Source organism: Coturnix japonica, chromosome 2, assembly GCF_054131305.1.
Source record: "Coturnix japonica strain WE chromosome 2, WE-NBRP24, whole genome shotgun sequence".
Classification (NCBI taxonomy): Eukaryota; Metazoa; Chordata; class Aves; order Galliformes; family Phasianidae; genus Coturnix; species Coturnix japonica.
This window is the reverse complement of record NC_140664.1, coordinates 103,044,779-103,069,672: the sequence shown is the minus strand read 5'-3', so window position 1 is coordinate 103,069,672 and position 24,894 is coordinate 103,044,779. Positions and strand designations below refer to the sequence as shown.

General features: G+C 36.9%; 1 protein-coding gene across 22 annotated transcripts in view; it reads left to right on the top strand.

The window, feature by feature from the left end:
* Window positions 1–24,210, top strand: part of RBMS3 (RNA binding motif single stranded interacting protein 3) — a 682,345-nt gene extending 658,135 nt beyond the window's left edge. For 15 of the 22 annotated variants that reach the window (XM_085538326.1, XM_085538323.1, XM_085538320.1 and 12 more), the window contains 3 exons: window positions 11,442–11,522; window positions 13,923–14,050; window positions 17,881–22,390. In XM_085538326.1, coding sequence (XP_085394452.1) covers window positions 11,442–11,522; window positions 13,923–14,050; window positions 17,881–17,887 — 216 coding nt within the window. In that variant the 3' untranslated portion in view covers window positions 17,888–22,390. Of the gene's footprint in view, window positions 1–11,441; window positions 11,523–13,922; window positions 14,055–17,880 lie in introns of those variants that run through there. The other 7 variants (XM_085538324.1, XM_085538321.1, XM_085538335.1 and 4 more) reach the window with 2 other exon arrangements.
* The last annotated feature ends 684 nt before the right edge of the window (window positions 24,211–24,894 follow it).

The window sequence follows — 24,894 nt, the reverse complement described above, 5'->3', positions numbered from 1 at the left end:
CACATCACATTTCTTCCCTCGGGATCTTAATCACAAGTAATGGCCTTTAGCTTTTCTCATTAGCAGAATGGAAAAAGCACCATACCCAATCCATTAGAAATGCAGCATTGTAATATGAGCTTATAGAAAAATGGCTGCATGCCAGCAGACATGGAGTGAGTTTACCTTAAAGGATTTTCAGAAAAAGAAAATATAAAAAGAAGTCACCCTTTCTGTCTGGCAAGCAAATATTTTGAGCCATAACTTATCACACCTGTCTGTCAGGCATTTTGCTGTTGCTCCTTAAGTGCTGTTTGGACACCTTTGTCATACAAAGGGCACTTTATAAAGAGGAAATAGAGGTGTTTATATGTGCATTAATGTCTTCCCCTGTGTTGGTTCTCTTTGAGGGTTATCTTTCTCATATTCCATCTCCTATCAGAATTTGAGGTGGGGAAAAAACTTGGAGAGATTTTGTTGTGCTTTTTTTTTCTTTTTGTTTTCATATTCTGTGAATGCAGCAATGAGAACAACCATAACAGCTTCCTCATCTTTCAGGCATTTGCCTAAAAGTACTGCTATGCATTTTTAGCTGTACCTTAAACTATTCACAATCAGTACACCAAGAACTGACGACAAGACCGATTAAGAGTTTTTTACCAATGAAATAGATTGTTTTTTACTTGGACTGAAAACCAAAGGGGAAAAAAAAACCCATACTGTTTAAATTCTTACCCTGGCATTCATGCTTCTGTTATTCAGAACTGTTAGAGGTTGTTTAAACACAGATTTGTACAAATTGGTAATTGTATATAATTTGAATGTATATGAGTTGACTCTGTCTCCTTTGGAAAGCCACCACTGAAGGAATTAAAGAAACAGCCTTGGAATGCTGCTGTTCTACCAGCATTACCAGCATCTCTGTTCTGAGACACATCTGTTTTATTGGCCCCTTCAAGCACAGTTAATGTGATCCCAGAGAAAAAAAGTACTAAGCACACCCATAAAGCTGTATTAAATTATGTGTTATGGTGAAAAGGTGCTTACTTATTCTTAAAAAAAAAACAAAACAAAAAAACACTCAGGTTTCCTAGGACTTCGGTTTATATAGAGAGTGGGATTCAGATCTGAAGCATCAAGTAATTGCTTCATTTGTGGCTCATCAGCTGTGCTGATCACATTTTCTCAACAAAATTAAGCATCTCAGTACCAGGAAAAGGAAACAGTACATAGAAATAGCAAGAAAGACAAGCAGTTCTTAAAGATGATATATATTCTGAAGGGACCTCTTCAAGGCACCTTAGGGGGGGAATTAGTAGTTAGGTGACAGAACAAGAAAGCTTAAGATAAAGTAAGATGACTTTGCCTTTAGACTAATCAGGCATTTTTTCCCTTCTTTCATTTTCCATTTTGTTGGTTGTTTTTGTTTGTTTGTTTGTTTGTTTGTTTTTTGTATTTCTCTCCCCCCTCCTTCCCTTCTTTGTCATTTGGATGAAACAGTGACAAACTTGAAGAGGTTCTGTATAACTTTTACCACAAAATAAGTTTAGGAGTTCAACACTGTAACTCGCTGATTCCATTGTAGACAAGCTTGTGACATGTCCATGTGATGTGGTTCAGCCCACTTAGCCAGCACCCTGTTAATAGGCAGTGTTTCTGCTTGGATTATGCAGTCCAAGAGCTGATGGTGCTGATGTTTCAGGGGTCCTCCCAGAGTTACTAATTAGGAGACTTAAGGACAACCTCTGTAATACTTTAACACTGTCACACTGTATCCATAGGGTATTTTTATTAATTTTAAGGGGACCTTTATGCCAGGATAATATCAGAATTTGGTGGATGGCGGGAAAATGAAGTCCTCACAAAATGCTGCAGCCAGCTTTTACAGCCCTGCCATCTAATGAAGCTCATGACCATGTATATACATCTAAAGATTTGAGCAGACAGGTTCATAGGCTAATGAGAAACAGTGTTTTGTACTGCGTTGTTTTTAAATGCAGTACTTTAGATGTGCTGAAGTTGCCATCAGCCCTTAAAGGTTAAAATTGTGTATTTTTCCCATCCTGAGCAATTGTGACCATGGCTGATACTTTTGACTAAGTTACAGACACAAGAGGAGCTAGCTGAATAACATTCAGGATTTCCAGTTTGTGGGAAAATCATAGTACAAAATTTGGTTTCATTCTGATTCATCTTCTAACAACTCAAAACAGAAAGATTCTCCCACGTACCAGAAATTCCAAGCAAAAATTAAATTTTGGAGACGATGACTCATGTTGTTTGCAACACCAAATATACAACCCAAGATCCTAACAGCTGCCAACTGGTATAAACATCCTTCTCAGTTACTGTCCTGCTCCAGGTCAGCTTATTGGCAGCAGCTGCAGAGCACCGCCACGATTTTGTGTTCCAGAGCAGCCCCACTAGAAATGTTGCTTTGGGTAGGTAGCATGGTGGGATTTCCTGGAAGAAAACCAACTCAATGCCTACACAGGAACTGCTGGTTCCCAGGTGTGCTTGAGGAGACAAAAATCTTTCAGAGCTTCTCCCAAGTTCCAGATAGAATAGAGCTCTTGGGTCTTGCAGACTACATACTAAACCATCCCAGTGCCATGTTGAGCAGTGTGGAAGGCCTGAGTGCATGTCTGACAGGAGATTTGACTAAACATGCCTAATAGAAGCATGCTTTTGATTGTGTACTAAGGAGTGAGGGCCCAGCATTTCCCATAGAGGACAGGGAATGCATTTCACCCTGCCTAGCCCTGTTCTTTCATGTCCACCATAAATACAGGAAGGCTCACTTTTAATGTATCCCTGCTGCCACTGTTAGCTTCCGACATGAACCCCAGAAGGAAACAGAGGCTATACCTGCAAGGTATTTTGTGTTCATTAGATTGGCAAATTCTCCTCCATTTCTAAATAGAGCTTGCAGACAGCTGTTTTCTATGAAGCTTTGAGATAGTTTATTGTTGGTTTTTTTTACATCTGGTGATACCCTTCGTTACAGCTTATCGAAATATTTTAGATTCTAGCGATCTTTTAGAGAGAAAGTAATGCTGTATCAGCTGCTTTTAAGAATAGCCAAGGTGTAGTTTGTTGGTGTACTGCTATTATCTGATGCATCTATCAGTCAAGAGGCAAAGAAATTTGTCCAGTTGACAGGAAATTGGAAAATTAGAAATACTAAATTTCTAATGTTAATTAGAAATTCTAATACAGGGGCCTTTTTAATGTGCTTTTACTATTTTTTTTTTCTGTTTCGTGGAGAATTGGTCCACTTTTAAGCCTAATCTGAAAGAGCAAATGGAAAATGTATGTGATTAATGAACAACTATAGTTTAATAAATCTAAGCAGATCTCATGTTGTTTTATTAACAGATTCATCCATACTATGTGGGTGTTTGCAGGCACTAGTCTCCTCTTTAACTCCTCAGATTCATGAAGATGTAATAGCATAGCCTCTGAAAGATACATTTACCTCTACAAAGTAATTATTTGTTCGTATAAATGAATGTGTTATTAATAATAGCTTAACATGCTCATGTGTTGCAAGTTTCTCTGACATGGTTATTTGTTTTCTTGGATTGAAAATATAATATAAAGATCAGGCTTCCTTGTTCTTGCTAGCAGGCGTTCATCAAGGATTAATTGATGGAATTGCATTCGGATGGAAATCCATAGGAGTTTCTAACCGGTAGTTTGTATAGGGAATTTCTATTTCGGAAGTAGTAGCTATAATTCTGCTGCATCACACCTTTGTCTTTCAGTACGCAGCATCTGAAAATATATAAATTTTTAATATTTAAATGTGACAAAATTTCTATGATTACTGACCCTGAGTGCCCAAGATTGGTGCAGTATACTTGTTTGTTATGATACAGTCGCTGTACCCTGTTTTTATTTAGGGCGCTGCAGTCAAGGCAGTCATAATAAGTCATGCTTTAACCCATGCCAGAATACTTACCCAAGAGATCTCATAACGTACATTGACAGAATAGGTACAAATGGTATTAGTAAAAAAAAAAAATAAGAAAAAAAATAAAAAAATTCTCATTTTATAGAGAAATGATTAAGAATTGAAGAATTGTGAACTGAAAATGCAATACCAGAGTCTTCTTCCTTTTTAAACACAGGAGTATTCTTGTTCTCTTGCAAATGCATCCATCAGATACTAAGAATTATGCAAAAAAGCAGTTTTTGCATCTTGAGGCTTTTCATATGTGCAGTCACATATAGAGGGTCAGTGTACAGTCCCCATAGATCCCTTCTAACATTGGAGACTTTGGCACAATGATGAGAAGGGTGACAGTATCCCATAATGATGTACGCTGACAGCTACTACCAGCATCTCTGTCTATCTGAGGTTAACTTCCATAGCCACCTACAAACTGATAAACATAACGTGAACAACTTCCTATAAAGAATTTATCTTAAAAGGAGTTTCACTTGCCTTTAGTGAAAGATATCAAATTGGGAACTTAATTTGCAGATTCTGATGGTTTTACTTCCATTTTCTGTCTTTTCAGACACAAGTGAGATATCTGAATACAATCTGGGATTTTCACTAGCTCTCACTGTAATACCAGCCATCGGACTCTAAAATCTGCTTAGGATGAATGTGCGGGTTTTTGATTTATCTGTAGACATTCCTAGATTGCTGTTTGTATTACCTACAGTTTCTACAAACATACTATTTTGTATGCTAGTACACAGCTGTATGCGGTGATCTGACTGTTCTCACATTTGTTTATTCTAAATAGTCTTTATCTGATTAATCCTGATCACTCTGCTTTGGTTGCAGGCCTGAATTCAGAAATAAAAGAAAAGACCATTAACTGTGGAGGGTTTAGCTTGTCTGCTCCTTTCTTCAATACCTTTGCATTACTCTGATTTCCAAAGGTAGGGATTTGTGGAGGACACTTAGAACTCCTGAAGAGAAAAGGAGATTAGTTTGTAAATATAGCTCTTGAAGTTATTATTTTCTCTACCTTCATTTAACTTGCTCCGAGAATTAGGTAACAACTCATTAGGAAGGTTGAAAGAGAAGTGATAGCCAGTGTTCCTAAATACATTCGTATTACTGAGCAGCAGGGAAGGAAGGTTAAATCTTGTAAAGATTTCTATTCTCTGCCTGAACAATGAGTGCAGTGGCCCAGTGATGGGATTCCGTTGAATGACAGCGCTGTTCTTGATAGGACTTCGGTAATTGTGTGGTAAAATAGCATTAAATTTTAGACCAGGCTGATAATTATTAGCAAAAATATTGTAATATATGCAAAATCTCCATAGCCTTTCTTCTCATACTCTTTAATTGGGAAAAGCTAAGATTAATAACAGCTATTGAATAATTACAGGATTGAGCTGGAAGATGAGAATGCTTCTGGGTAGCAAAAGATATTTGAAGTGTAAAGTAAAAACCATGGCTGCTGGGTATTGTATTTCATTGAGACGCTGCTGGCATTGATGAAGTAGATGGGCTTTTTCCTGAGTTCCTGCATCTCCGTGCCGGACTGTGGGATCAGAGGACACAGCAGGACAATATTCTTTTCTGCTGGAGAACAGGCTATTTTCAAATGAGAAGGTGGAACCAGTGAAAGCAAAATGCAGCTGTTTTATTCTATGATTCATTAAAGTTATAACCACCTCCTAGGGATCTATGAGAGATGCAGTTTTTCTTTGCAGGGAAAGAGATTTAAAAGTGAGAGGGCAGGTTTCCTTCATGAGGAAAAAGTGGTGAAAATAAATCCAGCCAACAGTCTCATTTTCTTCAGTTTTCCAGCAATGCAAATGTTTTCCAATAATTCTGTTAGTGATGCAGCGTCTAGACTTCTCAGATGGTTTAAAAAAATAAAATAAAATAAAAAAATACAAACAAACCCTGTCAGTAATTCTCAGAATCCTAAAAGCTAAGTCATTGTCAATGTACTGTAGCCCATGCAGTGATATGGAACCACAAATAGTTACCAAAGACCAGTTTCTGGAATCTCTGTTCATTTTAGAAACATGGGTTAGCATTTACTCATATAAGAAGACCCATTTAATCTCCTTTCATCAGGCTGCTGTGGGGGCAAATGCTCACCAGATGCTGGTGCGGGGATTCTGCAGTTTGTCTCTAACCTGCCTTTTCAGGAGCACGTAGGATGGTGAAATCAGGAAAGCAATCTTTGATTCTTGCAAGAGGTAGATAGATGCTTCTAGAAAAACAAAACAAACAGTGGAAAGCAGCATTTTCACATGGATTTTGTAAAAGCCTCTTCTTCTATGCTTATTACTTGCTTGTTGTTCCTAGTCCTTAATAAGTGTATTAATCCCGAGTAAGCATTGTTTTCAGTTTCAGAATCTACTACAAGCTTATATGTTTACACCACATTTTGTGAATTCTGATTTTCTTTGTTCCTGGAGACACGTTCAGTGGTCATCAAGTTATCCACTGTTGCTGCTCACAATTCTCATAGAGGCCAAGAGTTAGCATATAATTAGTAGCCTTCTTGCAATCACAGCTGTGCTATTTCACAGGCAGCTAGGCTTATACACGGACTTGTACTTTAGGGTGGTTTCTTATGTTACTGATAAAGGTGACCTTCAGAATTTAAACTGTGTGTGTCCAAATTCTTCTGGGGATATAAATGAAGTCTTGCAATAGTCACTCTTTCAGGCACTGTTTCAGATGAAGCTTAGCAATTAATAGCTAGCATAAGAAGCATTTGCAGTGTATCTCACTTGCTAGGCATTTACCAGACTCTGCTAGCATGGGCCCAAGGAAGCCTGGCTGTGATAAATGAATAAGTGGACATTATCTGCGCCTTACTCTTGGTATAAAATCCCTTGCAAATTCCCTGCATGTCACTCAATTCCACCTTTGATGGGTGGAACAGTTGTCCTCCCCTCAACATGCTCCCTTGCTCTGCCTGTTGCAGGCAGCTGCTTAATCCTGTTTTTTTCTTCTCTTTTTCCACCTTTATGGGTTTAGCGTTTGCTGCAGGCTCAAAGAGCCTTGCTGGAGCCAGGCAGGGATACCACACTGTTTTCAGATCTGTAAGATCTGATGTTGCCCTCTGAATTAATGATGATCCTTTCCACAATTTCATTTTGTCCTTTCATCCCGCCTCATCTGTTACCTGTCTTCATTTAACTCCTTGTAGTTGTGCAGGGTAATAGCTAAAAGGAGAACAGGTGTATCACTGCTCTCTTTATTTTCTACCTGTGTATTTTTTCACGCAAGCAATTTCAAGGAGGTAAAAACAAAAATCTCATTAGAACAAGGTGTGAGCAGAATTTCTGATGTCACATATGGGCTAAACTGGTGCCCTGGTAAGTGCAATCTGGGTGAAGCAGTGAGGTACTGCAAAGCATGCATTACACTATAATACCGTGCAGCTTCAGTGTGAAGAACGTGGGCTCTGTATTCTCTGTGAGATTAATCATTTACAAACAAATTAAGAGTATCATCAGTAATGTTCCTTTTTTTTTTTTTTTTCTTTCATTTTTGTAGTAGAAATTATCAGCTTTTAAAGGATCAAAATGCCAAAGAAACTCCCCTGTGCTCTCCAGATCCATCATCTCTGCCTGTAGAGTCATTATACATTTTACTGTCAGAAAGGATCAGCTTCTCTTGTTAGACCACAAAGCCTGTACAGTTGAGGAAGAATGAGCAATATTTTCTTCTGCTTTGCGCATACTTTGTTGAATGACTGATCATTTTTTTGCTCAAGAATCTTTAATCCTGATAGAAAAGTATGACAAAGAAATAATGGGCTTGGATTTTTCATATCTCCTATTTCAGTGCTTTCAATACTAATACTTAGTGGAATTAACAGGGTACTGCTAAGAGGATCATGTGAGACATGCAGTCTCTCTATAACATATACATATGGACAAAGAACTTAAGTGATGTTTGTGGAGTTTATAGGTCTATGAAGATAAATTTCAGTGACAGTTTTGTGACAGAAATGTCTTCTTTTCTGCCATTGGTCTACATCCAGGTTATGTTAATTTCTTGAGATAGGTGGGAAGCCATATGAACTAGGGGATGTCCATAAAGCAGAATTTTCATCCTGGGTGGTACTGTGCAGGGTAGACATCAATTGTTTAACTTTCCTTCTGAATCTCACCAGTTTCCAAAGTCATTTTTCCACCTCCCAACATGGGCAGATGTCACTCCAGTGCATCCAGTGCACAGTGTTTTACAGAATAGTTAGGTAAAGTGACAAGGGGACCGAGGGAGAGACATAGACAGCAGGGGGCTCAGTCTGTGCTGAGTGTGGAAGCAACTGAAACACAGTGTTCAGGAAACTTCGTTGTCCTGTTTCATGGTGACTTTTCAGCTAACCATTAACCATGAATATTCATCAAGAGAAATTCATCTCTTGCATTAGCCAAAGCTATTAAAGTATTAATTAGAGTCCACTGATACTGTACCTCAGCACTAGGTATTCTTTAAGGTATTCAACTTGTGAGATAAAGGATTAGAGTTATGTTGCCCATAAACAGAATAAATGCATGTGAATTTGATTGAGCTAATGTGAATTTTAATGAAAATGAATCTGTCTTCCATTTTCATAATACTTTAAATAAACAGACCAGCTTAGAGCAGTTTCTCGGTGTTAGGCTTCCCTTGGTGAAAATAGATCCACCAGAACAAGCACTCCTGAATTCATGTGCTCTCATTTGGGATTCCCTTTGTACCTAAGCAGACTTTAAATACTTAAGACCAATTATGTATCTCTGGGAATTAAGTCCCAGTTGTCCTTTGTAGTTCTGTGAAGTCTTTTACAAAAGCCTTCATAGATCCTTATGCAAGAGTATGGAGATAGAGAATCAGTTCCAAGCCCTGCTAACAAGTTTAACTGTTGACCCTTATACATTTTCTCTGAAATGAGGTGGGTCTTTTTGAATTCATATTGGTAATTATATTGGGAATATTCTGAAATTCCATTTGCGTGACATACATAATGTGTTTACCTGTAATACAGATCAGTCTACTGCTGTGGTCAAGGGCCAGTTGTTAAGCAGCAGAACACCCCTGCTGGATTAAGCTTTGACTAACTTTTATGATGATCAAATAATTTGCCAAACAATTATACCTTTTATGCCATTGGTACAAATAATTTTGCCCACATAACTTGTTTTAATTGCAGAACTACGAGGGATTTAATCAAAAGGTTGAATCACTACCAGTGAACATAAATACAAGAAGAATATATCATATACAGGGAAAAGTCACATTCCTGCAGTTTCTTATAGAGTCTGGCACAACTGGAATGTTCCTTTCCTTTGCACTACCAAGCACAGGGCTTCGAGAGCAAAGACATCAAGTAATTCCTGGACAGTTTCAGCTGTTGTACTACATAACTCAATGTCAGAGGATTTTGTAAAAGGTGGAGACGCCTAAATTAAAATGCCGCTGAATAATTTGAGATCTGTGCATTAAAAATTGTGTATGTTTATGTGCAAGGTAAGGGAATAGCAGATAACTGCACCTCTTGAGTCTTGCATTGATCTGCTGGGTTCAGCGAAGAAATGCGAGGAAGTTTAAGATGAATAAGGCCGGTTTAGTCTTTACATTAATACTTGTTATTAAAATATTTATAAATTCGAGTGAAGCAAGGCTAGGCAGGTATTTAAAATACTTGTAGGTCTTTGCAGAACTGTAAGAGTGCTTCTGGTTATTCTTAAATATTGACACATTTATAACAATACTGCACAGCAAATGTAATCCCAGCATTACAAAGCAGAATGAAGCCGCTCTGAAACACCTTGCTGCAGTTCCTTAAGGCAGGTTAATAACCCAACTGCACTGAGTACAATAGGGATCACTGGCCTAATGTCTTTGATGGGTTAGTATTCATTAAAAAAAAAAAAAAAAAAAAAAAAAAAAAGAAAACTATTAATTTCTCATTTTGAAAAAGAAGAAAAAGGAGCTGCAGAAAATCATGTCCTGATACAGACACACATGCACTGGGGAAATGGTCCTTTCCCTCTGCCTGAAGGGAAGGAAAATGCTATGGATTTGTATTCACAAATATTGTAATGATTTTCAGCACAACAACATGCTGCTTATATTGCAAGTGTACATTTTATGTCACCTATATTTCTCACTGCCTTTTCTAGGAGAAACCAATTTCACTTAAATGCTTGTTTTTCTTTTTATTCAAATGAAGATTAGAGAATTGTGCTCTTAGATTCCCAATTTGCCATTCTCCAGCACTGCTTCAGAGTCTGTACCCCTCTTTGTAATTATATAATACCTGTTTGTGACAGGCATATCAAACCAGACAGTTAGTTTAGAATTGAGGTGAGTTCTTTAAATGCAAATTTTACTGTAAACAGCAGAATAAAATCTTTCAAACACTTCCCAGCCCCGCCAGGAAGCAAAGCTATATTTAACTCATTTTGAAATTCATCAAATATATTCTGGAGTGATTCAGATCTTCAGCATGTCTTTGAAGATAACATGTAGTGGAAGTGCCAGACAGTGTCATGCAGTCCGTTGTGTGATTGGGCACATCCTGAGATTCTTGTCAGTGAAGACATGCAGTTGAGACTGGGTTGTAGAAAGAAAAGTATGTATGGATTCAATAGCTTAATATTGATACTTTATTTGAAAATTTGAACAATCTGCTGCGTTCAGTTCAAGAGCTTTTTAAGAACTGCTGTATGTAGAGAGATTAGTGTCATACCGATGGCAAAATCCATATGCACTTACAAATGAGAAAAAAAAAATAGAAAAAAATACTCTTCTGTAGTACTGGTGAGAGAAAATGTTTTAGAGAAGCTAAATAGCATGTGTTGCTGTAATAACAATTGGAAGCAGCTTCAAAATCTATATAAGAGATCTTTGGATATTAAGAATGATCCATAAGAATCTAGTTAATACTACCATTTTCAAAAGCAGGTGTTCCCAAACATGTCTACCTCTTCCATTGTTTCTACTGTCTTGGATCACAAACAACTGTAAACACAAATGTTCTTGATGATAGGGCTAAATATAAACAGTGATAAATCTGTCAAATTTCAAGCTTCATATTTTGAAGGTGTCATTAAGATAAGACAAATAAGATTCTAAAAGATTGTTTTAGACTGTTTGTCTCTGTAAATACGATATATATTGTGTATATATATGTTATCATGCCTGTTCACTGTTTTGTTTATAAAAACAAATAAGAGTCTTTCAATTTGAATAAGCAAATGAAAAGTAATACAATCTGAATATATCAGCAAGATATTGAATACGATATTGCCTGTAATCAAGTGTGACCTGTCTTTGAAGTTCAAGATTATGATTTTTAAAACCTAGAAGGTGATCTTACAATTCTCTAAAATCCTCAATCAAAGTAAATAAGACTGTACATTAATCAGGTATTTCCATACAGGAAATAGAAACAGTGTCATGCTTCCAATATGATTATTTTTGCAACTTGACTGTAGTTTTCTAATGTCAGTTTGTCTTTGGTTTGTTTTAGTACATGACTGCTGCTGCACCTATGCAAGGGACCTACATTCCCCAGTACACTCCTGTGCCTCCAACAGCTGTCCCTATTGAAGTAAGTTTACCTCCCTCCATGAAAGTAGAATGAAGGGGTAACAGAACACTTATATTTATGATGCCTCATTGTACCTGCTGTTTGAGATAGGCCTAAAATCACTTTGTGGAATGGCACATCTTCCAGCTTTTTTAAAATTAAGTTTTGACATTCTTCTTCATTATTTTCCCTTTTAATTTACTTATTATTATTTGCAAGGGCTCTTTTTTTGCATTTGTTTTGCTGTACAGCAGGACGTGGAATAAAACATCAGACTGTCTTTTTCCCCACATACATGGGAGGGGAGATGGGAAGCGACAGGAAAACAATCCCAGCAGGCAGACCACAAATGTAAAAGAGATTCCAAGAAAAGAAGATTGCAAGAAGGTTTGATGTGGTCCTTAATAAGTATAGGTAATTGCTGAAATATTTAGCAACCAGAAAAAGTGATTGAGCAATGGAAACCTTCCTCTTGTATATACAGACGTGGAGATTGCTGCACTGACTGAGTGCTTTTTCATCCTTGAGGAAGGATTCGCTCCCTCCCTCCTTGGGGCTGAGTCATGCTGATGACAGTCTAATGAGTAAGTATTTACTCAACCCTGTAGACCACAAGGTGCCAGGAGACTCAGCTCGGCCTCCACTTCTGTGCAGCGTTATAAGGGCCACCAAGAACAGTGAGAGAGGGGTGACTTGTCATCCTCTTCAGTGTGTGCCTTTCCTTGATGCTACTCCTTTTTATTAATAATTTCTTCCCTTCTGTAGAGTAATATGAGGTTTCTAGGGTCTCCATACTTCAGTTGTACGGAGTTGGTGCTGTTCCTGCTGTGTACTTTGAAGTTTCTGTGTTAGTGATACTTTTGGCATGGCTCCACCAACAACAGTCAAGTGGACTCATCTTGTTTTTTTCCCAGTTCTCTGTGATTACTGAAATTTCCAAATGAGAGCCCTCAGAAAAGGCTTCTACTTCTTTGTCACGCTGTGCCAGTCAAATCTTCAGTCTTTTTTTTTCACTAGAAGATAAGATTCCTCTAAGCTGTGTTTTGTTGCAAATGGGGCATGAGTGCCTCTTTTAGTAGCTATTCTTAGGTATTAAATGAGGCAGATACAAATCCAAATCTAAAGGAGATAGTGGGGTGGAGTCAAGACAGACTCATCCATCAGTACTGACCAGTGCTAATAAGAGATTAATTCTTCCTGAGCTCTTCTCATCGTCACCCGTTGTTATATTCATGCTCAATGAAGTAACATCTTATAGTAATCAAATATTATCTGAATATATAGCCAGTCTTGATCTGACCTAATGATGTTTATTATTGCTATTGTTTATGGTCTCTACCCCAGAGAGCTTACATTCTCAAGATGGACAATAGCAGAATCATAAAGACAAGGAAGTACACAGAAAAAAAGATAATACAGTCTCAACAGACATGACAAATTTCTGAGAAATGGAGAAATGAAACTTACACTTTTTCACAGATAATATGAAATAAACTACCTCTTGTTTACATAGGACTCAAATGAAAACAAATCAAGTGGTTTGTGCTCCCTCTTCTGGCTCTGTTGTATGTGATACGATAATAAAGCTTGTTTCCTGAAGAGATCTGATAGTGCTATTTTTGTGTCCAATACATCAAATGTGAGAGTAAAGGCAAGAAAATACAGATCGCTTTGAAAGCATGCTGTATTATTAGAATTAATATTATTCAGGCTGTCCAGACAGGTTAAGAAATAGAACATAATGTTAAAACCATGCACATCAAATTTGTATATCTAATCACTTTTTTTTTTTCTTCTCAAATTTACAATTAAAACAAAACTTTACTGGAGCTTTGACTTAACTAGTAAAATCCTTAGAGTGGAGTAAATTTATCCTTGAAGGAGAACATGCATAAACACACTGTGTACAAGAGTGCAGGGTTTTTCTAGGGCAGCTAGAATTCCATTGGACATGCAATGGTGGAAGGTGGTGGACTTAATTTTTGCCTTTATCACGTTTCAAGGGAAATTAAAGTGATTCCACTATGTAGTTGGACTAAATAAATGAACATCAGAGAGCCATACTTTCATTATAAGAAACACAAAAAGTAAAATTCACATTTAACTGAAGTAAGCAGAGTTTTTGTCTTTGGTTTTAAGTAGACAGAGAAATGCTCCAAAATGCATAGGTGTTTCCCAGTTCAGCTTGTGAGAGTGACATACTTGAGAGGTTGGTACCCTAAGGAAGATTCTCATTGCTGGATTATCTCTTTGTGAACTTACAGAATTTATTGTGTTAGCATATGGTTCTGCTTTCCCCAACTCTTTTAACCACACAGTAATCCAAGAGAAATATAGGAATGGTGATCTCATACTGAGTTCCTTTATGTAATTAACTGGAGTAAAAATGGTAACCTTTCATGTTCTTATTTGACTCCTTAGGGTGTTGTTGCTGATACTTCTCCACAGACAGTAGCATCTTCATCACAGGAAGCCAGTGGTCAACAGCAACAGATGACAGTGGAAACATCCAGTGAACATGCACCTGCATATTCTTACCAACAGTCTAAGTAAGTAAGCATATCCTTTGTAGCCTAAAGGTTTTACCTCTTCAGAATAGTAGGCCAAATCTCCTTCCTATTTCAGCCGTACAAATTCAGCAGGTGCTTCATTGAGTTCAAATGAATTCTACATATATAGTAGTATATGGGGAACACTGCTGTGTACTGATGTAGCATCAGTAGATGGCCACATCTTAGCAGATTGTCTTTGAGTTTGTGCCTGCCAAACTACACTCTATCTGTTCTCTGCTTATTGTGGACTTGGAAGGATCTCAACAACTGTATTAGCAATGATCATGCTGGGCTAAACCAGTATTTGGCATCGAAGGTAATACAGAAAGCTTAGATTTTGCAGTGGTGAAATTATTATAGTACACATGTAAAAGTTCATTTCTGAAAATATGGTTAGTAAAGCAGCATAAATTGCCCCAAGATGGTATTTTTGAGAATGCAAAACCAGAGCCATGCAGACACCAAGTGGGCAGAAACTGGAAACACAAGGGAAACAATTACGATGTGGAGAAGACTGTTCTATATTTCTCCTATCCTCTGCTCACTTTATTTGCTTCCCATGGAATACCTTGGAAAATTTAAGAACTACACGCTGATGGCTGTACTTTGAACACTTTCAAATTTAGAGTAATCATCAAGTGTCTTTCCTTTTGCCATTATAGAATTGATCCTCAAAAAGACAAGGTTGCTTAGTCAAGAACTTAGTCACACACAGATATAGGAATTTGGATGGACTGTAGGAATTTCAGTGTGCTCCAAAAGCAATCATTTATTAACGCATGTACATTAAACATCACTTCACTGTAAAAAGAGGAATTAATTTTTATTTTGTTGAAGAAAGTAGACAAAAAGACAAGAAAATCATGTGGTATGTCAGTTAATGCATCACGACATTGTACTTCTCATGCTATGAGTGCTAGGAGGCATATGCTACAATATAGAAACAATTAGAATTACACCAATCTGTCAGTTGCTTTACTTCATTTATGACCTCTGGAAATGGAAGATTTATTTGTCTAACACATGAATGAGAAATGTGTCAAATCATACAATGGTCCTTTTTGGCTGCCATGAAACACAAGCTGTCACTGTTTCATATGTCACTGCCATATTTTTTATATGTATATATCGCAAAAGTAGTTGATCACCAGCTTTATACTTATGCATCCAGTGCTATATTTTGGAGACACAGTCTATTCATGTGTACCTCCTCTGACATAAGCTTCTCTAGTACCTGTAAATAAATGATGTCAAAATCTAACAGAATATAGCAGTCAAAGAGATAAATGAATGTGACAGTGACATCCTGTTCACTGGTTTTGATGACTGTGTTCTGAAGGGATTATGATCTGACCATTCCCATTTTCCAGTTCCCTTTCACTCAAGTCTCCTAAGGTGAATGCGATCAGCTGCTTCTGCCATTTTTTCCTATGCAGAAGAAAGCTACATTACAATTCATTATTGAAATGAGTACGGTATTCCTGCTCAAGAGGTGAATTCTCACTTCTCTTGAGAATGAGATCCCTCTTCGTTCCTTGTCAGCTACTGCCTTGTCTCAGTTCTAGTGGCACAAGCATTTGTATTCAGAGGAACTTCTTTTTTAATCATGAAGGCTGATCCATTACAGATTTTTTATTATGATTATTTTATTATTTTTTAACTGAAATGTGCCCTCTATTTGTGTCTGCCGGTTGTGGGCAGGAAAATGGGGGAAGCTGTAGAAAGAAAATGATAGACAATCTGTCTTGAAAAATAAAAGTAAAAATATTCTGGCAGAGTATTTCAGTAGTAATCTTTAATTTACAACAAAATAGTTGTTTGTTTGTTTGTTTGTTTTCAACTAAAATAAAATATTATTCATCTTCTCTTTGAAGGGCACATTTTTTAATAGCAAGCACTATGTCTAATGTACAACAGCTGTTTGCAAAGCAATGGAGAAGTTATTAACTTCACCAGATAATGGTTTTGCCATGTATATATGTAAAGAAAAAGGCAGACACTAAAAAAATGTTTTCATAGGAGCTTATCAGTTAAGAGAATAGTTCTAACAGTATATTTATTTATTTTTATTTTCTCTGCAACTATCATAACATTGCAGGCCACAAAGGAGGGAAAATACAGGATCCTGTGCTATATTTGTGTGCAAGAAATGAACCAAAGACAAAATTTAAGATCCTCTCTTTTCATCAGCAGATGCACTGTTTCATTTAATATTCTGGATGCTCAATTAGAGCATCCCGGTGATGTTCAGAAATGATAACTTCATGTCAAAAACCCGACTTCTAGCAGTGGAGCAATATAGGAGAAGCAGCCCTCTGTTTCTGAGCAGAGAACTGAACTCTGTGAGGAAATCACCTTAATTATTTTAGACCCACAGTGCCTCTTTTCCTCATAAATCTTTAATTTTCCACATAAAAGAGTGTGAAATCTATGAAGTGGCTTTAAATGGAGATTCTTCCTTCTGGAAATTGTACTCTCTTACTCCTAAACAAAACTGTCTTCTGCATAAAGCACTCTTATTTTAAATGTAGGAAGAATGCAGGGGCCCTTTGTGGGCAAGCTCCAAGCCAGGTTATGTTAGAGAATGTGCTGTGACCCTCTGACGCAGTCAACCTTTCAGGCATGTGGTGTCCACCCTACTCAGAGGTGCAGTAAAATCTTAGGAGTCAAGCAAAGTTAGACATTGAGAACTGCTTCAAAAGCCCTGAAGGAAATATTTCATTCATTATTTTTTTCTTTCCATATCAATTAGTTATTACATTCAAAATGCTAATTTTAAGGCTTCGTGCAATAAAAATGTTCTTTAGCAAATTTCATGTTTAAAATCAATATTTATTTTATGTTTACCATCCTGGAGAAGTAGTTGTTCTGTGGCAAATGTTAGATTGTCAGCATCCTTTGCAATTTAACTCCTAGTAAGAGTGTAATTATTTTAAAATGAAGCAAGGCAAATGATTTAGTGCTTGCAAAGGTAAAGGTGCTAGCTTGCCTTGTGTTGAACTTGAATTGAAAAAGGTTTATTTCCGTGCAAGTTTTGGGAATGGTAGGAGATCCAGTAACTAGTTCTTACTGATAGCTCACTGATACATTTAACAGTGTTTATAAGTAGGATGTATATCTCTCCAAGGATCTCATGTTGTCTTGCCAGCGTAAGTTTTGTTAGATGTATCATTAAGTGTTGTGAAACCTCCAAAACACAAAATGAGTGCTATCGTCTTAATGAAATAATTTTGATTGTTTAACCTGTTCTCTGTGCTAAATTTAGAAAGACATGACACTATCCATTAAAAATAATAATAATAATATTAATTAATGTTATCTCAAATGTTTCTTAGTTAGCCGTAACTGGCTCATTAAGCAGGCTGTTTCATAGTCAGTGCTCTTGCCATCAGAAAACGTGTTCTTGTTAGTAAATTGGATGTTTCCTTTTATTGTAATTTTATCCTTCACTTTATCATTAGTATCCAAAACAAATAGTGCCACTTAATATTATGAAAATATCCACTATCTTATTGTATTACTCTTGAAATATTTACACAGTGCTAAGCCACACATTCATCTCATTTCAGTGAAGTTAAACTGCCCATTAAGCATAGCATTAACAGAACTGAAGTCATCTGCTTAGGATGTGTTAACGTCCCCAAAGCAGGAGTTCCCTGCTTCTCCCTGACTATTCTCAGCTTAGTGGCTGTATCATATTTAAACAGCTGCAAAGTTAGTTTAGCTTGGATAACTTTTAAAGAGAATTGGGTGGGAAAAAAAAAGAGAGGAGCCTATTTCAAAGTTGCTTTGACTTAATGACCACTTTAATTCAATTGTTTTTACAGACAATAAACAGGACTGAAGAATGTCGGTCTGAAATCATTGCCTTGAATGGAGAAACTTCACTGAACAAGAAGTTGGCTTCCAGTTTGCACAGGCGTCAAATGAATGCTTTCTTTTTTTTTTTTTTTTCTACCTTTCCCAACGAAAACAAAACAGTGTTTTTATGTGCTGTGCAAATGGTTCCGTCATGTAGTCTGACAACTTTATTTTTGCTATTTTTTTTTCGTTGTTGTTGTTGATAACTAAAGAAAAAACCCGAAGGAAAAATGCTGGGTTGACATTTCATCTGGATGAACATCTGAATTCCGAATTTACCCGGAGGTGTAGCTAGATATTTTTTTTTAACACAGAAAAACTGATGATGTCAAGAGGGAGCAAGTTGAGATGAAAACCAATTGTCTTCCTCAACAATTAAGCTACTCTTTTTCTCTCTTTTTCTTTTTCTTCTTGTTTTAAATCTAGAGTGGTTTTTGGTTCTTTTGTTTTATTTTTGTTTGTTTTTTTTAAAAAAGAAATGTTTAGGTAAGGTTTATCTTGAATCTTAATTGCCTTAATTTTAAGGACGTCAAAGGCTCTCAAGGCAAGCTGTCAACGTCTTGTTAGAAAACCCGAGAATGAATTGAAACTGCTCACACCGGTGCTGGTGCAGAAGAAGTTTAATAGACTGAGTTTTTGGGGTGAACAAAAAATAAACTGTACAGTTTAAAAGAAAATGATTTTCTTCTTTTGAAGAAAAGTTGATGATAAAGGAACTGTGGCAACTGAAAGGATTGGAAAAATGCTGGGACTTTTATGAACTTTGTCTTAAGTGTTGACAGAAAAAAATCTAGAAGGCTAAAGCATTTTACAGTAAAGTTATTGAATTGAGAAAAAAACTTGCTGCATTATAGGGAATGCAGGGGTTTTTTCTTGCAGAATGCAGATTTTTTTATTTACAAAGCGTGATCGCTAGCGAAAGCATTAGTGCTTTTTATCTGCAGTCTTTTTTATGAGCTTTAAGAAGTTTTTAGTCTGCTTTGCTTGTCACATTGCAAAAACCTAGCTTAAGAGCATTAAAAAAACTTAAGTAGATAGGAGCTTATGGTCAAAAAAGTGCAAAAAAAAGCAATAGATAGAAGAAATTGTTGACAATTTCTGTAGTCTTTCCTAGTTGTGAACAAATGCAGCCTATGGATGGCCTATTTTATACCAAAGATGAAGTGACACCCTAACGCAGTCCAGAAGATAGAGGTTTTGTTTTTTCTTTCTTTTTTTTTTTTTTTTTAATTTTTATTTGACCTACATGGCCGGACCAGTTCTTACTTTCTTGTTTGTTTAAACTATCTTCCACTGGTGTTTTACATACTGCATATGTTTTTAGTGGAAATTTCAGAATAGTTGGTATTTTAAGTTTGTTGATGGTGTGCTTTGGAGAGCATTGCAAAGCAAGTGGAGTGAGTTACCAACTAATCTGTCCAGGTGGGCTTTAATTTTGATGAGTTTTTCTGTTAAATTGCCTGATCTTTGGTATTTCTATTGAAACAACAGTCTTCCTTCTGAATTCCAACATACCACAGATTCATTTCTTCTCCTCAGTCTTTGTCATCGTCCAGCATGCATAGCCACCTTAATTCTGTGTTCATTTTTCACTGATGCATTTTAATTGCCAGTTAAATGCAACAGAAAGCAAACTTGATCTTTGTTCTCATTTTAGCTCTCCCGTGCAAGCAGAAATGTTGAAAATGACTTATGCTAGTGTTGTCATCCAGGCAGGAAGTTAATTATTCTTCTCTGCTATGATTTCCGTTGTCTTAATATGTTGGCTGACAATCACTAATTAGTATGATTAGGCAGAAAAGACACTAACTAAATTGAATCCACTGAAACCTGTTTTAAGAATGACAGATATTTTCCATAGAGAAGTTTGGATTACAGCTCTTGATTTTTCCAAGCAACCAAAAAAAGTGAAAAGCAAGTCAAAAGGGGATTTTTTCCTCAAGGAGGCAGAAGAGAAGCAGCATTTAAATATGTACACACATACACGTATGTCTTTAAGTAGAAATTAAACCAAACATCTTTAAACTTCTCTCCATCCAGAAGAGAGGGGAAGCTTCATCACATTTATTGTGGTGCATTAGAGACAGGGTATCCATTAAAAATAATTAAATTAAAACGTATATATTGGTTCAATCTGATTCAGTCACACCATTCTGAAAAGAGATCTGTTTCCCTAAACTGACTTTTAGGGGAGAAAGTACACAGTTATTTTTTTAAATTGATAAAACGAGATCATATTTTTTAATGTAGTATGGGGGGGAGGGGGTTTCCCAAGTAAATGGCTGCTAGATATGCAACGTATAAAAGATGGGAATGGGAGTTCATGTGGTTCTTCACCATAGGAAGAAGGCCTGATTTTCAGAAGTGGTAAAACTTATGCTTTCTCCAGAGTAGCTGTTGATATTCAGCACTTCTGAAAACCAGATTATGCCAAAGTAAAAGAACAATACCCAGAACCTGTTTTTAATTCAGAAAAAAAAAAAAAAGAAAGAAAGAAAAAGAAAAAGAAACAACACAAAACTAACAAACAAACAAAAACACATATACATATAAAGAAACTCAAACATCTCTTTCTGTTCCACATGCTGTCTCATTACTTGTTGCTTTTTGAGAGTGGCACTTGACTTTTGGCCTTGGATAAAGGTTCCCTCTTTATTTGGAGGGCATACGGGGGAGAAATCAATCTAGCCTTATTTTCTTCCTTTCTACACGTACTCTCTTTCTGTCTCTGAATTCTTTGTACAAATAGAGATAACCCCAGGCACAATTCAGTTCGATATGAAATAAACATATTTGTTTCTGTGTTAGTTCTAATGTGACATACAAAAAGTCTCATTTACTATCAACAATGAGGCTACAAGGTAGCTACCATGTGGCTGATGAATATGCTGAGGTACCTTCTTATTTCTATTCAGAACTCTGCTGCTTTATTTATACATTCAGAAACATTTTTGTTATTTTTTTCAGCAAACAAATTTAAGCAATCTCGGTGTTTTTTATTAAGCCAGGCAGGCAACATGGTATAACGATGCCTGTCACTTTAAAGTGTTTCAAGTGCATTCTGTGTTAGAAATGTTCCTTTTTTTTTCCATGCTGCAATGTTTATTAGTGTATGAAATCAAAAGAAAAAGAGCAAAGAAATAGAGGAAGAAGAGGAAAGAAAATGGATTCCCTAAATACGATTGATTGTCTTACTTTTCCCCAAAAACAGTGAGCTGGTACTTGAAAGACTACGAATTATAAAAAATGTGAGATTTGAGTATAAAACAGTCATAAATATTAAGGTAAGAAAAAAAATATCGGGAACATACAAATTGTATGGAAATTGGTAACTTATTTGTAAAAGTTACAAGTTGAGATAAAAGAGAGCAGTTGAAAAGCAATACGCTGCATGGTTGTTGTCATAGCATTAGAACACTTGGTGGCTTCTGAACTCTAAAACTGGTGTTCTTCATGTTCAGGCTAATAAGATTTATCAGAAAGTTTGTTATAGTTATCTCTTTCAGTTGTTGGTTGGCTGGTTTTTTGGTTGTTGGTATTTGGGAGTTTTTTGTTTTGGTTTGTTTTGTTGTTTTGTTTGTTTGTTTTTTTAAGATCAGAATTTGTAGAGTCAATGTCTGTCTTGCCAATTTAGCTTTAAATATCATGAGGGTTCCTGAAAGGTTGCAGAAACAACTCTAGAAGTCTAAGGCAATGGTGCCTGTCCCAGCGGTCTAGAAGCAACATCAAATCCATAAGCTGAACTGCGTATGTACTTTCCATCACACCTAAATTCTTGTAAATAGTCGAATCTGAATGTTCAGGTTTGGTATTTTTGTTTTTACTTTAAAAGATAAATACAGGAGGGGTGTCAGAGAAATACAAAATATGGCTAGAAAATCTGAATACCTGGGCTCGTCGGTTAAGATTGAGAAAAAAAAAAAATGGATACAGTGCAACTAAAGAGAGTATTATATTTGCAGGTGCAGTGTAGATCGGGGCACTGAAAATTCTTGCTGTTCCCAGTGAGATTGCTGAGGGACTCTTCCTATCTGGCTCTACTGCTGGTTTTGTAAGCACTTTTCACCTGTGACAGTCAGGCCTCAAATTGTGAATGTCCTCCTATTGCCTTCCAGTGAAACAGACTCTTGAAATGTCCTTAGCTTGTGCTTACGTGTATAGTTCTGTTTACCAAGAGACTGCCTTGGTTGTGTTGGTCAAGAAATCCACCGTAATACAGAATGAGGCATATCTGAGAGCAATTGCATCACATTCTATTATCTTCTGCTATGGATGCATGCCCAACTGTGGAAGATAAAGGCTGGTTATTAGAGAAACTGAGGGCTTAAACTTTCAGTGGGCAATGGGCTGAAGCACTCAAATGGATTTTTACACAGGTAAAAATCAAACAAAGGGTATTATTTATGTATGTATGTGTAGCAAAACTCAGCAAATTTGAGGAAGCCTGCATTGTAATAAAGTTTATTTTTAATATGTCATAGTATTTGGATCTATATTATGTTGTTTATGGTACTGAAGGATGATACTGATGCAAAGTGTTGAACAAATTGCTGTGCTTCATGATTTTAAGCTTGATGGTGCTCCTCATGCCACTTCATTTTAATGCTGAGGTTGACATGAGCAAAACAAGGTTTAGGCAGATTCACTGAACTCCACGTACAGTAAGAGTCATGCTAAAGAGTGATAGCGTGCTTAAAGTAATGAATCAATCCATTTTTCGTGGTGAGACCAAATGTGGTAGTTGAAGATAGTAATTTTTGATGCACACATGGTCAACGTTTCCTTTCAAAACTTTATTTAACATGAAATTGGCCCCAAAACAAAAGAAGTGTCCTAGGGTAAGGGATTTTACAGATCTTTCTAGGTAGCCCATGTGAGCTGAGGAAATAGTCACGGTGTGATGGAAGTGCAAAACAGAAAATAAGAAAAACACTGGCATTTGGTGCAGTGGTCTTTTCTGTTAGTTGACAATTGGCTTTAGTAATAATGATTCTTTTCAATTCTGATATTCATATACACAATCATGCACGCACGCATTCTCAGAAGGAGGGCTGAGTGACTGGCAAACTTCTCCTCTCCCTCACTGGAGCAGATTTCTGGAATCTTAGCACGCAGCAAAGATACAGTGGAAGGAGAGTTGTTTACCTGCAAAAAAAAAGCACCAGCTTTTTCTATACTGCTCCTGTCACCCACATACATCAGGACTCTGTATATACCCCAGAAATTTATTCACCTTTGTGCCTCAAAGAAGGCAGAAGAAGAGACCTTTTCTTCTCCCCTTTATTACTGTTCTGTGTTAAAATTAGCAGTAAATTGAGAAAAAAGAAAAAAAAAGAAAAAAAAAAGAAGAAAAAAAAAAGAAAGGAAAAAAAAAAAAATTGTCCAAAAAGTGGAAAGAAAGAAAAACAGTTGCTTTAGCTTTCCATGATGACAAAAATGCTTGTCTTCATTTCAGTCGCTCAAGATTTCATTCTCCAACAGTGACAGTTGTGTTCTTTCACTTGTGATAAGTAAAAAAAATATCAGCCTTTGACAGGTTCACAAATCCATGTTTCCTTGTAGAGCCAGACTCTGCAAGATGTAAGCACCTTCCAAGATCTGGAACTGTTATCCCAAGAGAGTATCTGCCCAATGATAATTTCTGCCTTTAAGTGTCTCTCTCTTGGATAATAATGTTATGAATTTGGTGGAATTTGCAGGCAGTTATATTTTTAAAAGCCCAAAAATGCAGCCTAGAGAAGAGAACGTGATGTTTATGTAACTAAAGTATTATGAAATATGCTGTATTCCAGAGTGGAGGAAAATTCTATCTTTCAGAGGCAAAACATTTTTATGTAAAAGCCAGGAAGCATACAGAATTCATATAGGAACATCGTATTGTTTCCTTTTTAAAGGAGAATGAGCAGGTTCTGTCTATAAGGAAAATCAAAGCAGCTTTGAAAGCAGATGAACTTCCTATCAAGAAATGTGCATCACAGAAATGGGACAGAGGTTCTTTAAAGCCCTTACAGACCTCACTGTAGCCAAAATGTAGAATACAGAACCTCCGTTATCCATTAAATTATGAACCTTATTTATACGGGCATCTGTGTGCTGATGTCTCAGAATGTCTTTGAAAGATCTGTACTGCTATGGTTTTGTTTTGTTTTTGTTTTTGTTTTTTTTATGTTTTCCATTTGTACCACAGTCCTAATAGCTGCCATTTTCCCACTCCTGGGGCTTTCTGTAGATCAGTGGATGTTAGGTTTAAACTTCTGTTTTCTTTGATGAAGCTTTCAATAAAAAAATAAAGAAAAGAGCTGGGTGACTGTGTTCTTGTGGAACCATTGGGCAGAGGTTTCCCGAGGCCAAGGCACATATGCAGAGCATAAAGGGAGCAGTGATGGCTTCACAGCAACTTATGCCTGCTCTGCATCTTCACCAAGAGCAAGGAGAACATCAGAGAGATGGGACGGCCCTGCCACCCTGACAGCAGCACTACCACCCATATGTTAGGAGGTGAAATATGAGAAATACTCTTGCACCGAGAACGTTTAACACTAGTGGGTACCTGCTGTCTGGGCCCTCCGCTGTGCTCACCTGCCAGAGGAATTCTCTGAGGAGTGACACTCTTTCTTTGAAGAGTGACTTCAGGGCAAATGTTGCCACATGGAAGACTGAAAATCTTTATTTACAGAATAAGTGCAGCCCAGGCAGTGGTAGTGCAAGCCATACTTCATCTTGAAAGGGAACTGGAAATAAATTGCCTCTTTGGCCACATCTCATGGGGAAGAAGAAAGCCACTTGGCACGCTTCCCCATGGCTGCCTCCATCAGTGGCTCTCACATTGCCATGCATAAATGTCTTCCCATGAGAGTCATTCCTGTGAAGAAGGCAAAGGCAGACAGGAAGTTTCCAGTTACTCTTCCTTCTGCCAAGGAGCTTTATTCCATGTTGGGAACTGTAGCATGCTCTTCTCTCAGCCTAGCAAGAGTGTGGCT